Source organism: Pongo pygmaeus, chromosome X (assembly GCF_028885625.2).
Source record: "Pongo pygmaeus isolate AG05252 chromosome X, NHGRI_mPonPyg2-v2.0_pri, whole genome shotgun sequence".
NCBI classification, from domain to species: Eukaryota; Metazoa; Chordata; class Mammalia; order Primates; family Hominidae; genus Pongo; species Pongo pygmaeus.
In genome coordinates this window covers 53,616,577-53,633,821 of record NC_072396.2, presented here as the reverse complement: position 1 = coordinate 53,633,821, position 17,245 = coordinate 53,616,577, and the positions used below count along the sequence as shown (strand labels likewise).

Sequence of the window (17,245 nt, the reverse complement as noted above, 5' to 3'; positions counted from 1 at the left end):
TTTATAGTACAATACTGTTTATGTAAATTAAAACACAGCAATACCATACATTTTTCACAGATACACATATATGTAAATAAACACATGAACGGTGGATTGGAAGGACGTACGTTAAATACACGAGAGTGGGTGCCTATGTAGGGGGCGGGGAGGATGGGATCAGGAATGGGTGATGAAGGGGACAAAACTGAAGAAGAAAAATAAAAGGGCCTCACATGGACCAATGATGATATAGCGTGCCAAGAACTGAGGAGTATGGTCAACTCAATTCTGTGCACCTGAGAGAATAACTAGATAGTAAATTAACTGTCTAGGGAGCAGGGTGGCTGGGTAGACTCCTGGGCTTGGGTTTTTTTTTCCCCATGACATCCCTCCCTCTAAATTTGGTCAAAGCTGACCAAAGTCCCAGCTGCATACAGTGGCCCCTAGGAAGGGCTCCCATCCCAGACTGAGCAGTCCCTCCAGAAGCCATTACTTTGTGGGGGGCATTTTCTAACCCCATCAGTTTCCCTCACATTTGATCCTCAATTCCCAGTCCCCATTCTCCATGGTGGTCCAGTTTTAGGAACACCTTGTTTGAGTTTGGGAAGGAGACTGAGGCGGGGTTGAAATGGGGCTACAGGCTTTGTGAGGAGATGAGGTTCTCAAGTACCCTGGCGGCTCCAGCCCTCCCGTGCTCAGGGCCTAGGCCAAGGGAGGCCCATCTTGTGAGATGGGAGTCTATCCTCTTGCTACCTACCTATGTAGTTTCCAAGATCCATCTCTTGACCACTCTACTTCCTACCATGGGCACATACTCTAGTTTGTCTCCTCTCAACTGTGGTGTGTGTGTGTGTGTGTGTGTGTGTGTATGCATGCACGTGCTGTATCTGTCCCCATATACAGGCATTTGCTTATGTGTGTGCACTGGGCAAGTTTTCCTCAGGAGTGCCTCCCCACACAAAGTCACACAGACACACACTATCACTGAATCATGTCTCTCCACATGTGGTCAGACAGGGCACATACACACACACACACACACACACACACACACAGTCAGAAAGAGAAAACATCCAATATAGCATTGTTCATTTCAGTTTTTCCATTTACAAAATCCAATGGTGAATCCAGGCAGTTAGAAAAAAGAAATGGAGGAAAACCCTCCTGAATGTACCCTATCTACCCCCCACCCCCTTGGTCTTCCCACCCCACCCCCTCGGAAAGGCACCCCCATCACTATTGCTGAGAGAACAGGCTCCCCCACTCCCGGCCTCTCAGCCACTCTGGCCTGCCTTTCCAGGGCCACTCCACAGCCAGGCTCATTAATGTCTCTCCTGCCTAGAGTGCCCTACCCATTCTGTATGGGTCAGGCTTCCCCAGTTCTGGGGCTCTCTTGGGCTAGGGAGGGAGTTTAGGACAGGGACTTCTATAAAGAAGGGAAAGGGGGATGGATAAATACAGATTCCGGCCCCACAGGAAGTGAGAGGGGGACAGAGAGCCTGGGTAAGACCAGGGCAAGGAGTGCCAGCTTGGCTCACCAATCCACAGAACAGGCCTCGAAGTAAGCCCAGAGTGGATTCCACCCCTGGGAGGGAGGCTTGGATCTCCCACCTGGAGAATCTGACTGCAGTCTGCTCCACTTTGGGTGTAGGTAAGGGTGGGGGAAGGAAGGGGAAGGAGGGTTGTTGGGAAGAAGGATGTTTGGGGCTCAGGGCCCAGTCAGCCAAGGGCTACTAAGGAGGGGCTTGAGGCCCCTGAGGCTTGAGGGGGACAAAAAGAGGTCAGATAGGAACGGACTCAAGTCCGCAGTGCCTTGGAGTTTGTACCACTATCGGTTACCAAGGCCCCAAACAAATTTTCATCTTTAGAAGAGTAGGGTGAACCCAAGAGACAATTCTGGGGTTGAAATCGGCTCTGACCCAAGTCTCTGTGGTCCAACTACTCTGGGGAGTTAAGCTCCCTCCCTACACTTTCCTGGTGGGCTGCTCCTGCCTGTATGGCACCCACATCAGTCCTAGTGGGGCTGAAGTGGATTTCCATCCTCAGAAAGAAGAGTTAGGGGCTGGGGATCCTGAAGGCGACGTGAGAGAATGTGACCAAGTGTGGGTCTCTTCAGTTCGAGGAGTTCAGCTCACATCCTACTCTTCACCTAACCTGAGCCCATCCTTGGGGCCCTTCTCCCTACTCCCTTGACTTCTCCAATAGATGCACAAGAACCATTTGGGAGATCTGGACATGGTGGGGAGGGAGAAGAGACTGGGCTTGGGGCAAGGGTTGGCCTAAAACAACATTGCACACGACATAGTAATTAAACATCCCTGCTCCCTGGGAACCCAGCACCCCCTTTGGTCCCTCTTGTCAGCAGCCTTGGACCACTTTCTCCCTAAACACCCAGGCCTTGCTAAAGTACTTGGAAGGGGAGAGTGCATGGGAGCAGAGGGGGCAAAAGAGCTCTGGAAGTCTATTTTACATGACAAATTTCCCCCTTCTGGACAGTGTCAGAAGGAGAGACATTAAAGTAAGAAAGCCTGTCTCCTCAGCTGTTAGTAGAAAAACCTGCATTCTCAGTGTTCTTTTCTTTTTCTGAATTGTCACTTCTGAGAGAGAGAGAGAGAGAGAAAGAGAGAATGAGATTGTAGAAGTGGAGAAGGAGGCAGCGGAGACAGGCCCCACAAAACTAAATATGCCTCTTTCCCAGTCCCTCACCCAGTCCTCCATCCTTGGGAGGTGTTGGCAAAGGTGCCTAGATTACAGGTGGTTCGAGGGTCTGGGGCTGGAGCTCAGAAAGGAGGACTCCTGTATGGGCCCCCACCCCTCCCTTGCTGTTAGCCCCATCACGGTGGCCATGACCTTCTCTCTGCCTGTCTGCCTACCAGCCTGCTTCACATGACACAGTAGGGTTCTCTGGGAGCCGGGGCACCTCCTGTGCCCCAGCAGGGGGCGTGAGTCCTCAGGCACTTCTTGAGGTCCTTGTTGAGCAGGAAGCAGACAATCGGGTTGACGGCAGCCTGGGCGAAGCTCATCCAAACGGCAGTGGCCAGGTAGCGGTGGGGCACAGCACAAGCTTTCACAAACACTCGCCAGTAGCAGGCCACAATGTAGGGTGACCAGAGGAGCAGAAAGAGCAGTGTGATCGCGTAGAACATGCGGCCCAGCTGCTTTTCACCCTTGACCTCGTCCATGCCCAGTAGCCGCCGGCTGGCTGCATGCCCATTCTGCCGGATACCCAGCAGGGTTGGTGGCATGGGCCCACGGCCAAAGCCAGCGATCCAGTTGGCAGCAGCCTGGCCGGTGGCCCCGGGACCATGGAATGTCCAGTTCTGGCTGATGGCTGGCACCATCTGCACTGGCTTCATCTTGCGGTGACGATACTCGAAGAGGAGCAGCTTGCCATAGACAGCATGGGTAGCTGCCATGAGCACAGCCAACATAAGCATGAAGCCCAGCGTGTCATTGGCCTTGAAGTAGCGATGCTCAAAGATGCACTGGTCCTCCTCCCGAATAAACTTGTAGGTGCCCACGTCAAAGACAGGTGGGAAGGCCATGGCCACAGACAGGGTCCAGGCCATGCAGATGACAGCCGCGCATGTCCAGAGTGTCATGCGCTTGGCGTAGAAGCGGTGGTGGGCGATGGCCATGTAGCGGGTGACGCTGATGCAGAACAGCATGAAGGCCGCATGGAAGCAAAAGAGCACGGCCATAAAGGCCACAATCTTGCAGCTGAGTGCACTGAAGGTCCATGAAGAGCCGTGGCGCACAGAAGCCAGCACAAAGGGGAAGCAGACGGCAGAGCGTATGCCATCGGCCAGGCACAGGTCCAGCAGGAAGTAGTAAGGAGCCTTGTGCAGGGCACGCTCCTTGAGCACCAGCAGGGACAAGATGGCGTTACCCGCCAGGCTCACGCACATAATCAGTCCCAGCAGTACAAGCTTCACATAAGCCGATGCGGACGGTGGGGACAGAGCGCCGCTCACCTCCTCAGGCTCTCCGGTGGTGTTGGCCATACTGAGGGTCAGGGGCTACTGCCAACCCTAGGGGGTCAGCCAGTTCGGTACTCGATGGGCCCTGGGGGGCTCCATGAGTTGTCCTGCTACATTGCACCTGCAAATGGGAATGAGCGGGGGAGACACAGACAGAGACAGAGAGATGAGGGCAAGAGAGAGACAGAGAGGGGGAAAAACACAACAGGCGTGCAGAGACAAAGTGGGAAAGAGAGAGAGAGAGATGGAACAAAGAGATAGAAAAGTGGCCACCGATATAAATGGATTGAGATTGACACAGAAATGGAGGGGATGAGAAAGAGCGAGGAGAGAGAAAGAGGGGAGAGAGAGACAGACAGACAGGAGACCGTGAGAAACAGATGGAAAGGAAAGATGAGGAAGAAACAGAAAGGGCAGGGTTAGTGTGTCTACGAGCCCTCCCCAATTATGCCCTGGCTGGTGCCAGGCCCTGCCCCTGGGCCACTCCTGCTCCTACCCGCTCCTTGTCAGGTGAGGATGCTGCATTTCTTTGGATGTCTTTGGTTACCTGTTTCCTCCACTGGTGGATCTGTGGGGCAGGGATGTTGGTGCAGCTCTTCTCCCCCTTTGCAAAGCTCTAAGGTTGTGTTCAGACTTTTTTTTACTGCCACCCATAGTAAAAAAATACATTTTACATCACAACCCGCTACACATACATGCACGCACACACACAGCTGAACCAAAAGTTTCACAAAACAGTACTGAATCTGTATGCAATGTACCCCATTCATTTTTATTCTCTTTCATGTATTCTTAAAATGCTGGCACCACTCACTTAATAGATTTCTTTATTCATGATGAAGAATGTGTTTAGTATGCTTGAGGAACAGCAGGAAGACGAGTGAGGCAGGAACGGTGAGAGCAAGGGAGACAGTGGTGGAAGATGAAGTCGCAAAGGTGCCTTGGGGCCAGATTGTGTAGGGTTGTGGGCCACGATGAGGACTTTGGTTTTTATTTTAGGTGAGGAGGCGAGTATGTGTGAATATAAACATGTAGGTATGCCTGTGCATATTCATTCATACACTGAAAAAATATTTATCAAGCATCTGTGTGCCAGGCACTGTTCTAGGTATTGGGGATACAGCTGTGAACTACACAGATAAAGATCCCGGCCCTTGTGGAACCGACGTTCTAGATAACAAAGAAGAGACACGGGTGAAGTATAGTATGTCAGATGATGACAAGTTCCCAAGAATAAACATAAAGGAGGGAAGGAAGATAGGAAGTGCTAGGGGTGGGGAAGATGCTGCAGTTTTAGATGAGGTGGACGGGGAGGCTTCACGGAGGAGGTGTCATCTGAGCACAGACCTAAGGGAGGTGAGAGAGTGAGTCATGCGGATATCTCGGGGAAGAGAAGTCCAGGCAGGGGGAACGGCCAGAGCAAAGGCCCTGAGGTGGGACTCTACATGGCATATTTGAGGAAGAGCAAGGAAGCCACTGTGGGTGGAACACAGTGAGTCAGGGGAATGCGGTGGCAGGCGGGGTCAGAAAGGTGGTGAGGTCAGATCAGGGAGGCCGTGGCAAGAACTTTTTCCTCTGAATGAGATGGGAGTCATGGGAGGGTTCTGAGCAGAGGCCAGATGTGGTATGATCTAGGATGGAACAGAATCCCGCTTGCCGTTGTGAAGAGCAGGGGTCATGTGGGGTGCAGATAAAAGTAGGGAGACTACTCAGAGGCCCCTGCAGCAATCCAGGTGACAGATAATGCCCCCTCCATGCCACTCTCCCTATTTTGCTTCCTAGAATTTCTCTCTTCTAACACACTATATATTCATATAGATATAAAATTTTTTATATATGTATAATTTTATATATATAATTTACTTTTAAATTTTAGTTTATTGCCTGCCTTGTCCTATCAGAATGAAAGCTCCACAAAGGCAGGAGTTAAAGACTCACTGACTCTCCTCTGAAAGAACACTACGTAGCACATCATGGTAGGCTCTCAGTGACAATATATCAAATGAATTGATTGAGGGATTAAATGGGCTGGGGCTGTGGGTCAGAGAGGGCGCCCTGGAGACATCCAGGCAGGATTAGCTACAACAGCAGCCTGGGGGGTACATCTGGCGGTGAGAGCAGCGCAGCAAAGCTGCAGGAAAGAGGAGAGCTCCGGGAGTGTGGGGATGTGACCAGGTAACAGCACAGGTCCCAGAGGGAAGGCAGTGAGGCAATTGGGCAGAAACTGGGGAAACTCAGGATGATTGTTGGGGCTGGGCTGGGATTAGGGGGTGGAACTTGAGTGGATGTTTTCCTACTCCTTCCCTCCCAGGAAAAGTCTCCCCTCTGCATGGTTTTCCAGCTCAATCCAGCCTGGCCTGCCACAGCCACCTGGTGCCGGGCCTTTTTTTTTTTTTAGACAGAGTCTCCCTCTGTTGCCCAGGCTGGAGTGCAGTGGCACAATCTCAGTTCACTGCAACCTCCGCCTCCCAGATTCAAGTGATTCTCGTGCCTCAGCCTCCCGAGTAGCCGGAATTACAAGCACACGCACCACCACGCCCGGCTAATTTTTGTATTTTTAGTAGAGACACAGTTTTGTCATGTTGGCCAGGCTGGTCTCCAACTTGTAACCTCAAATGATTCGCCCGCCTTGGCCTCCCAAATTGTTGGGATTACAGGCATGAGCCACTGCGCCCGAGCCAGGCTTTTTGATCTCAGAGCCCATGACAGGAGGCCAAACTAGCACTTAGAAAGTACCAGGGCAGGGGCTGAGCAGAAATGGGGTTGGTGGGCTCCCTTTCAGCCCTTCAAGGCCTGACAGCCCCCTCAGACTGTGGAACAGCCCGCAGCTGGGTGAATGTAAACACACTCTCTTTCTCTCTCTCTTTCTCTCTCCTTTACGTTGAGGGGAGGCAGAGGGAAAGGGATAGAGACAGACAGAGACTGAATGTAAGAGAGAGGCCAGAGAGACACAGAGAGAGAGAAGGAGAGAGAGGTGTGTGTGACAGAGACAGACGGAGACATAGGAGGGAGAAAGAGACAGAGAGAGAAACAGAGAAAGGGGAGAGATCCTTACATACAGAGAGGAAGAGAGACAGAAAGGGGAAGAAGGGTGAAAATGAGAGTGAGAAAAAAGAGACAGAGACACACACAGAAACCAGCATGCCAGACAGAGAAGGGAGAGAAATAGAGAGAGAGCGAGAGACAGAGCAAGAGAGAGAAAAGAAGAGCAGGGAGAGGGAGAGGGCTAACGCCAGGAAAGAAAGAAAAATAGAGACGGGGTGGGGTGGGGCAGAGATAAGAGAGGGGAGCTGGAGAGAGATAGAGAGAGAGACAGAAATAAAGATGGAGATAGAGAGGGAGACACGGAGAGCCACGCTAAGACCGAGAAGGTGGATAATGCGTAGCCCTGAGTCTCAGTGAAAACAAAAGCTAAAGATAAAACAAAACCCCCCACAACCCCCCCGCAAACAATAGCAGCAAACAAACGAAACCCTGGGAAAGCTCGGGACATTTTACAAACAAGTGAGGAGAGGGTTTTCCTCCGCAGACTGGCAGCCGCAGCCTGGGCCCAGCTGAGGCTCAAGACGCGTGCAAACACAGAACACACGCACACCTGCTCGAGCCCAGACACGTGCACACCCCCTCCCCCCATAAACGGTCTACTGCTGTGGACACCCTCAGACAGCAACCCGCTCTTGCATGAGGAACGCGTGCGCACGCATGCAACACACATACACACACACACTCACACATACGCACACGCACTCACATACATACGCACACACGCACACGGAGGCAGAGGTACATCTTGTACTCTGCCGCGTTCACACAGGTACACAGTGTACCCTCTCCGAGCGCCAGCGCTTCGTCCTCAACAAAGGCGTTACTGCCCTCTAGGGGACATTTTGGAAATTTGTGTAGGAGCATTTTTGATGGCCACAGTGCTGGGGTGTAGGGTGTCCTTCTGACAGGAGTCGGGGAGGATGTTGGCCATCCAGTAATATGGGGGACAGTCCCACGCAACCAACATGTCCCGCATCCTCTAGGACTTTGGACTTTTAAGTAAGTGAACCTACAATCTATTTCACAGATAAACACCATTTTTTTCTCTTGATTTTAACATACCCTGAATTATCCAGGAACGTGGCTGTCATGTAAGTAAAGAGGAGGCTGCACTTTGGTTTGGGATGAGCTTTCCTTAGAGTTGTTGACTATTTTAGAAAATCTCACCTCCAAGGCCTGTGCCTGTCATTTTCCTGCACGTCCTGCCCCTGATGTTTCCCCTTCTCCTAAATCCACAGTTACCCAGTGTAAGACATTGGGGGCCGGGAACGGTGGCTCACGCCTGTAATCCCAGCACTTTCGGAAGCGGAGGTGGGCGGATCACCTGAGGCAGGGAGTTCGAGACCAGCCTGACCAACATGGAGAAACCCCGTCTCTACTAAAAATAAAAAAATACAAAATTAACAGGGCGTGGTGGCGCATGCCTGTAATCCCAGCTACTGGGGAGGCTGAGGCAGGAGAATCACTTGAACCCGGGAGGTGGAGGTTGTGGTGAGCTGAGATTGCGCCACTGCACTCCAGCCTGGACAACAAGAGCGAAACTCCATCTTAAAAAAAAAAAAAAAAAAAAAAAGACACTGGGAGCCTCTAATTACTTCCTTGAATCTCCTGGGGAGTGTCATGCCCAAGCATTTACATATTGAAATACAAATCGTTTTCTTATAAATAATTTTTCTTTTATTTCTTATTGGTATTATAGTTAATACAAAATGGATATTGTATAAAATATGGATTTTCTTTTTAAATTACATGTGCAGAGGGCCAGGCGTGGTGGCTCACACCAGTAATCCCAGCACTTTGGGAGACTGAGGTGGGCGGATTGCCTGAGGTCAGGAGTTCGAGACCAGCCTGGCCAACATGGTGAAACTCCATCTCTACTAAAAATACAAAATTAGCTGGGCATGGTGGCACGCACCTGTAATCCCAGCTACTCGGGAGGCTGAGGCAGGAGAATCACTTGAACCCAGGAGGCGGAGGTTGCAGTGAGCCAAGATAGTGCCATTGTACTCCAGCCTGGGTAATGAGTGAAACTCCATCTCAAAAAAAAAATTACATATGCAGAGAGATTATATTACCTAAGAACTTCATTTCCAGATAGTAAAGGGGTGTTACAAAATATCTGTTACGTAGAAGAGGGCACTGGGTATGAGAGGGCTGAGAATTGTTCACATACACAGACACACTCAGATACACACTCATTCACACACACACACACATGCAATGGTCCACGAAACCACCTTTGTAACTCCCCTAACACACACATGGATGAACGAGATCTCAAACACTGACAGATAGGTACACACAAGCAAACTTACCCACATATACTTTCATTCACACAGACATATATATACTCATTGACCCAATATAGCTGATTATTCAAATCCTCCCACATATTCAGACACAACACAGATATACACAAAGTCGTATATTAATATTGTCACATATATAAACACTGTCACAATATTAACACTCAGATTCAAAGTTACTTATGCCAGCAGGCTGACACGCACTTGAACCCTACCACGTGTGTGTATACACACACACATACACACACAGGTATAGTACATAGAATCCCCCTCAGAGACCTATAGATATATATGCACCGAGAAAAAAGGTAAGTAAAAAACTGCTCACATATACACACACATGCTGTAACACAAAGAGACAGATTCAAACTCTCTCACATAGATTAGGTGTGCTCACCAACACAAATATGTATATCCTGGTATATGTACATACACACACCCATTCACATATACACTCCCACCTATGAACAGACTTATAACAGCTCCAACACACACACACAGAGGCACACTCATACACTTTAGCAATATGCAAACAAACACAAAGATAAAAATTGCATATTGTACATATACAGACACACACAAAGACAAGTACACATGGGCAAACGTGTACACATATAAACTTGCTCACACACAGATACACTTAACTGACATACACATCCTGCAACAGGTATACCCCTGGAGCCAAACCTGCTCATGTGCAGAGACCAGCTAACTCTTGCACTTGTAAGTGGACAAATGAGCAGAGCTGCCCAGCTGGTAGGCTCCTACCACAGCAGAGGGCTAGAGCAAGAATGGCTCCAGAGCAACCATGTGCAAAGAGAGGTGGTAACTGTTTTCATCACTTCCCGTTGAAACATTCCAGATAGTATGATTATTACTTTGCTAGTTGTTTATCATCAGTGAGGTTTTGGGGTTTGGCCTATACCTATGTGGACAATGTTTGTTTTTGTTTTCTTTTGTGTTTTATTTTTTTTTTAAGACACAAGGTCGGCTGGGCGCGGTGGCTCACGCCTGTAATCCTAACACTGTGGGAGGCTGAGGCGGGAGGATCACTTGAGGCCAGGAGTTGGAGACCAGCCCGGCTAACATGGTGAAACCCTGTCTCTAGTAAAAATACAAAAATTAGCTGGGCGTAGTGGTGCATGCCTGTAATCCCAGCTACTCCAGAGACTGAGGCAGGAGAATCGCTTGAACCTGAGAGGTGGAGATTGCAGTGAGTGAGCTGAGATCATGCCACTGCACTCCAGCTTGGGTGACAGAGTGAGACTCTGTCTCAAAAAAAAAAAAAAAAAAAAAAAAGAGACAAGGTCTCGCTCAGTCACCCAGGCTGGAGTGCGGTGGTGTAATCATAGCTCACTGCAGCCTCAAACTCCTGGGCTCGAACAATCCTTCTGCCTCAGGCCCCGAAGATGCTGGGATTACAAGCCTGAGCCATCACGCCTAGCCTTCATTTTTGAAAAATATTTATTTATTTATTTATTTATTTATTTATTTATTTATTTATTTATACAGGGTCTCGCTCTGTCACCCAGGCTGGAGTGCAGTGGCATGAACCTCAACCTCCTAGGCTCAAGCAATCCTCCTACCTCAGCCTTCAGAGTAGCTGGGATTACAGGGATGTGCCACCATGCCTGGCTAATTTTTTAAGGTTTTTTTTTTTTTTTTTTTTTGTAGAGATGCAGTCTCATTATGTTGCCCAGGCTAGTCTCAAATTCTTGGGCTCAAGAAGTCCTCCTGCCTCAGCCTCCCAAAGTCTCGGGATTACAGGCATGAACCATTGCACCCCGCCTGTTTTTCTTTTAATTTGATTTTCTTCTTATTTTTCCTCAAGTTTTTTTCTTCTACAAAAATAGGAGGGCTGTCTTATCACCAAGAAACAGAGAAAAAATACAAGCGTTGTATGATTGTTGCTATGTGGACTATTATACATAGTATTAGGTGTTTCTAAAGAGAACAGTATTATTTTATTTTTCTGATTGTTACTTCTTTATTAAAAAGTTTTATTATAGAGCATTTCAAACATTAAAAAGTAAAGAGAATACTGTAATGAACCTCAGTGGATCCATTGCCCAGACTCACCAATTACCAACTCATAGCTAGTCTCATTCTGCCTATAACCCTACCCACTTCCCTCACTCCCAGTATTCTGAAGCATATCTATTATATCATTTCATCCTTAAGTATCTCAGTATCTACTCCTAAAAGGTCAGGACTCTTTTAAAAATATTACGACAATATCATTTTTATCATTTCTTGGTTTATTGATTGATTTACTTGTGATTGGTATTTGATACTAAAAATTAACCAAATCTGATTCTTGGTGGGATTTCATACTTACTATCTTTTGTTTTTACATAAAAATATTTGTCAATAAATGAATGAAGCCCAACAATAGTTTAATTGAGTTGCTTTATGACTTTGTTTCAGAGTGCTGCTTTCTTTCTTTTTTTTTTTTTTTTTTGAGATGGAGTCTCGCTCTGTCGCCCAGGCTGGAGTGCAGTGGCGCGATCTCGGCTCACTGCAAGCTCTGCCTCCCAGGTTCACGCCGTTCTCCTGCCTCAGCCTCCCGAGTAGCTGGGACTACAGGCACCTGCCACCATGCCTGGCTAATTTTTTGTATTTTAGTAGAGATGGGGTTTCACCGTGTTAGCCAGGATGGTCTTGATCTCCTGACCTCGTGATCCGCCCGCCTCTACCTCCCAAAGTGCTGGGATTACAGGCATGAGCCACCGCGCCCGGCCAGAGTGTTGCTTTCTTACGAATGCAGAGAAAAATCAGTTTTCAGAACTCACAGAGGTCTGCTGAACCCTTCAATAGAAAGATTTGGAATTTTTAAAGCATCTGGCAGTGCAAATTGAGAAACTGGGATCTTTTATGAGATGGGTTAGAATATTTTTAGTTGGAGCTCAACCAGCTAGTGACAGGGTTGCATGATTAACAAGTAAAGCTAAGATGCCCCTCCCAGTAGAATCTCACAGGTTAGCAGTGTGCAGGGAAATTGTCTACGCTATTTTTAAGACCAATGAGGTAAAGGGAATAGGAAAGGGGCCATGTTTAATTATTGCTGTTAGGAGATACACTGGTGACAGGTCAAAGGGCATTGAGATGACACTAACTTAGATGTTCAATCAGAAAGTTTTTCATTTTCTACCCATGCATCTATGGGTGTTGACATTGCATAGTTTACAGTACTAGTTAGAAACTTGAAGAGAAGTACAAGAAGCACCAACATAAACTAAGGTTGAAATATTCAAAGTGATACATGAATATTTTGAAATACTGTGGAAACTGCATAAGTCTGTGGACAGATGCTGCTGTTTACAACAGCAGTTTGTTCGGAAAACTCTGAGATTTATTTACTGAGGAGCCCTCACGTGTAAGTTTGTCTGTAGGTCTCATTTCCACAGTAAATTATGCCAGATGAATGTAATTAAATCCAAGACATTTCCCACCTGCCTTTCAGCTTTCTGTAAGGAATTGGGATCAGTACACCCTTCCGTGTTGTTTTAAACCTAAGTGTGTAGAGATTTGGTAAAAATAATAATAATAATCATAATTATGAGGTAAAAGAAACATGGCAACATTTCTTTGTGAATGCTTCTCAGTTTTCAGATTTTTTTTTTTTTTTTGAGTCTTGCTGTTGCCCAGGCTGGAGTGCAGTAGTGCAATCTCGGCTCACTGCAACCTCCGCCTCCCGGGTTCAAGCAATTCTCCTGCCTCTGCCTCCCGAGTAGTTGGGACTACAGGCACACACTGCCATGCCCAGCTAATTTTTTTTTGTATTTTTAGTAGAGACGGGGTTTTACCATGTTACCCAGGCTGGTTTCGAACTCCTGAGCTCAGGCACAGATTTTATGTTTACTGGCTTCAACAAATGGCTTTTTTTGCACACGAATAAAGTTACATAAAAAATGTTAAAGACACTAAAGAATAGAGTGGAGAGTACTGACAGAGTTTATGGATTCGAAGCAAAACTTCAACTTAGGAGATGTGAAGTCAAGTATGGTTCCCTGGGTGATGTTTACTTGGTGTTGCAATTTGAATACTAAAGAAGACTTATTAGGGTAAGTAGAGCAATGTCTGCATTCACTTAGGGGAAAAGCTTCATCATTATTTTAAGAGACACAAAATGAAAATTTTCTGTTGCATTCAATTTGTGAGCATTTATTTATTTATTTATTTTGGAAACAGGGTCTCACTCTGTCACCCAGGCTGGAGTGCAGTGAGGTGATCATGGCTCACTGCAGCCTCAACCTCCCAGGCTCAAGCAATCCTCCCACCTCAGCCTCCTGAGTAGCTGGGATCACAGGCACGCGCCACCGTGCCCGGCTAATTTTTGTATTTTTGGTAGAGACAGGGTTTTGTCACGTTGCCCAGGTTGGTCTCAAACTCCTGGGCTCAAGCAATCCTCCCACCTTAGCTTCCCAAAGTGCTGGGATTACAGGCATGAGCCACCGCACCTGGCCTGCATTTGTTACAAGAAATTTCATATTTGATTGGAAGAAAAGAAAGAGATGCTATATTTAAAAAAGAATCCTCCCTTTGAAGAACAAAATTCAAACACTACAAATTATCCAAATTCTGAATATTTGTCGAGAAACGAGTTTTAACCCACTAAAAAAATACTCTTTGACCATTTGCTGCAACTTACTTAGGCTAGCAATTTCCTGTTGATGGTGACTACCAAAAGATAGAAAAGATCATGCAGGTATTTCAAGCACAAAACCTTAGTCTCTGCCTGGCCATGACAAGAACAAGAGAATTATAAAAGGGAGGTGGAAAAGGAAGGCACGAATAAGCAGTTGTTCCATTTCTTAAGAAAGGTGGGTATGGTGTGAAAGCACCAGCCATACTCAACACTAGAAACTGCACCTGATGCTTCTGAGAAACCAAAATGTTATCTGATGACCCCAAAGCTTGTGTTTTTGAGGTCAGCTCTGCTGACCTGTAGAATCATGCAGCTACATTTCATACATTCAAGCTAATTACTGAGGGCATTAGGTCAAACATCGGGTTGTGCCTGAGCAATCTCCATGGAATGTGTCTTACCTTCAACAACATGCTTTCCAAGATCAAAAAGTGGCAGGCCACAATAGAAGTTTATATCTGTGTCAAAACTACCAATTGTTACTTACTTCATTTCCTTTGTTTGAGCTTTCACCAAGAAACACAATAACTTGATGTAGAAGATCTATGCTCAGCACCAGTGGATTTGCCAAGTCAAGATTAAAATGACCACAAATGAATCAAAGGACCATAAAATAAATCAAACCACTTATGACTTGATCAGAAGTGGGCATGGATGTTGACCACTACAAATTCACATTAGTGAATTTAAAAGTTATGGTCTGCTATGGTTTGAATGTGTCCCCTAAAGTTCATGTGTTAAAAACTTAATCCCCAATGCAACAGTGTTGACAGGTGGGACCTTTAAGAGGTAATGAGGTTATGAGGACTCTTCCCTCATAAATGGATTAATGCTGTTATCACAGGAGTGGGTTGGTTATCACAGAAACGGGTTCCTGATAAAAGGATGAGTTCTACCCACTTCCCTTCTCTCTTTGTCACGTGCACATGCTCTCTTGCCCTTTTGCCTTCCACCATGGGATGATGCAGCAAGAAGGCTCTCACCAGATGTAGCCACATGATCTTGGACAGCCCAGCCTCCAGAATGATAAGAAATAAAATAAAATCTCTGTTCCTTTTTTTTTTTTTTTTGAGACAGAGTCTCGCTCTGTCACCCAGGCTGGAGTGCAGTGGCGTGATCTAGGCTTGCTGCAACCTCTGCCTCCCGGGTTCAAGTGATTTTTGTGCCTCAGCCTCCCAAGTAGCTGGGACTACAGGGGCCTGCCACCAGGATGCCTGGCTAATTTTTGTATTTTTAGTAGAGATGCAGTTTCACCATGTTGGCCAGGCTAGTCTTGAACTCTTGACCTCAAGCAATCCTCCCGCCTTGGCCTACCAAAGCGCTGGGATTACGTGTGTGAGCCACTGCGCCTGGCCTAAAATCTCTGTTCTTTACAAATTACCCAGTCTCAAATATTCTGTTATAGTAGCGCAAAATGGACTAAGAAGATTGGTGCCAAGAATGGGGTTGTTGCTATAATGCCTGAAAATGTGGAAGTGGCTTTGGAACTGGGTAATGGGTAGAGGTTGAAAGAATATGGAGGAGCAGGCTAGAAAAAGCCTGTAATGCCATTAATAGAGGGTTAAGGGTGATTTTGGGCGAGGCCTCAGAAGAAGACAAGTGCTATAGGGAGAGCCTAAACCTCCTTAGGGATTACTTAAGTGGCCATGATCAGTTCTGATTTCATGTGTTAAAAATGTAATCGCCAAGTGGTTCTGATCATGACCACTTAAGTAATCCCTAAGGAGATTTAGGCTCCTTAGCTTTATTTCTAATCCCATGATCAGAAATATGGATGGTAAAGGCCATTTTGATGAGGTCTCCGATGGAAATGAGAAATAAGGTATTGGAAACTGGAATAAAAGCCACCTTTGTTATATGTGTGCAAAGATTTGGCAGAGTCGTGTTCATGTCCTAGGACTTTGTGGAAGGCAGAATTTAAGAGTCATAGACTAGCATATATAGCAGAAAAAATATCTAAGCAGCAAAATGTTTGAGATGCTGCATGACTACTTTTGGCTATGTACAGCAAAATGAGAGAAAAATGATTTAAAGACAGAATTTATAATTGAAAGAGAAGCAGAACAGAAAGATTTAGAAAACTCTCAGCCTGACCGTGTAAAAAATACAAAAGCATGTTGGGGAGAGAATACTAAGGGTGTGACCAAGAGACTGCTAAACAGACTAATATGGGTAGAAGGAAGCCAGATTCTATTCAGAGGCCTTTGAGGCAAGCTAGGATCTTGAGGGCAAGGTTTCTAGAGAGATACCCCTAGGACTTGAGCATTTGCTGCCCTGTGCCACCTTGGGACTCTGCTCCTTCAATTCTGGAGCAGTACCCCTTGGCTGCCCCTGCTGTGGCTCAAGCAGGCCCAAGTGCAGCTCGACTTGCTGCTCCAGAAAGTATAACCTGTAAACCTTGGTGGTGTCCACATGGTGCTAATTCTGTGGTCACACAGAATGCATGAGTTGTGGAACCATGGCTTCCTTTGTCTAGATTTCAAAGAATTTCATGGACAACCTGGGGAACCAGGCAGAGAGTTGTCACAGGGATGGAGCCACTGCAGAGGGCCCCCACTAAGGCAACACTTAGTGGAACTGTGGGAGTGGGGCTGTCCCAAGACCACAGAACTACAGGACCACGAATGTGCAACTCCAGCCTGGGAAGGCTGGAGGCATGAGACTTCAACCCATGAGAGCTGCTGGGTGGACTGAGCCCAGCAAAGCCATAGGGGGCAGGGCTGCTCAAGACCTTGGGGGCCCAGCCCAGCTCTAGTGTGCCCAAGATGCAGGACGCAGAGTCAAAGATCATTCTCCAGCTTTAAGACTTAATGTTGGCTGGGCACGGTAATCCCAGCAGTTTGAGAGGCTGCGGTGGGTGGATCGCTTGAGCCCAGGAGTTCAAGACCAGCCTGGGCAACATGGCCAAATCCCATCTCTACAAAAACTCGGGGGGCTGAGGTGAAAGGATTGCTTGAGCCCAGGAGGTTGAGGTGAAAGGATTGCTTGAGCCCAGGAGGTTGAGGCTGCAGTGAGCTGTGACACTATGATCACATCACTGTACTCCAGCCTGGGTGACAGAGAGGGAGACCTTAACTCAAAAAAAAAAAAAGAAGACAAATTTTTTTTTTTCCTGTTGGATTTTGGACTTACTTGGGACCAGTTACCCCTTTCTTCTTGCCTATTTCTCCCTTTTGGAATGGGAATGTCTATCCTATGCCTGTCCCACCATTGTATTTTGGAAGAACGTAATTTGCTATTTTCATAGGCTAACATCTGGAGAGAAATTTGCCTCAGGATGAATT

The 17,245-nt window shown here is 47.1% G+C and overlaps 1 protein-coding gene across 2 annotated transcripts in view; it reads right to left on the bottom strand.

The window, feature by feature from the left end:
* The window catches only part of GPR173 (G protein-coupled receptor 173), a 31,474-nt gene continuing 14,229 nt past the window's right edge, over positions 1-17,245 (bottom strand). Inside the window, exon 2 of one of the 2 annotated variants that reach the window (XM_054472447.2) lies at positions 1-4,083. In XM_054472447.2, coding sequence (XP_054328422.1) covers positions 2,865-3,986 — 1,122 coding nt within the window. In that variant the 5' untranslated portion in view covers positions 3,987-4,083 and the 3' untranslated portion in view covers positions 1-2,864. Of the gene's footprint in view, positions 7,253-17,245 lie in introns of both variants that reach the window. The other variant, XM_063660739.1, reaches the window with a different exon arrangement.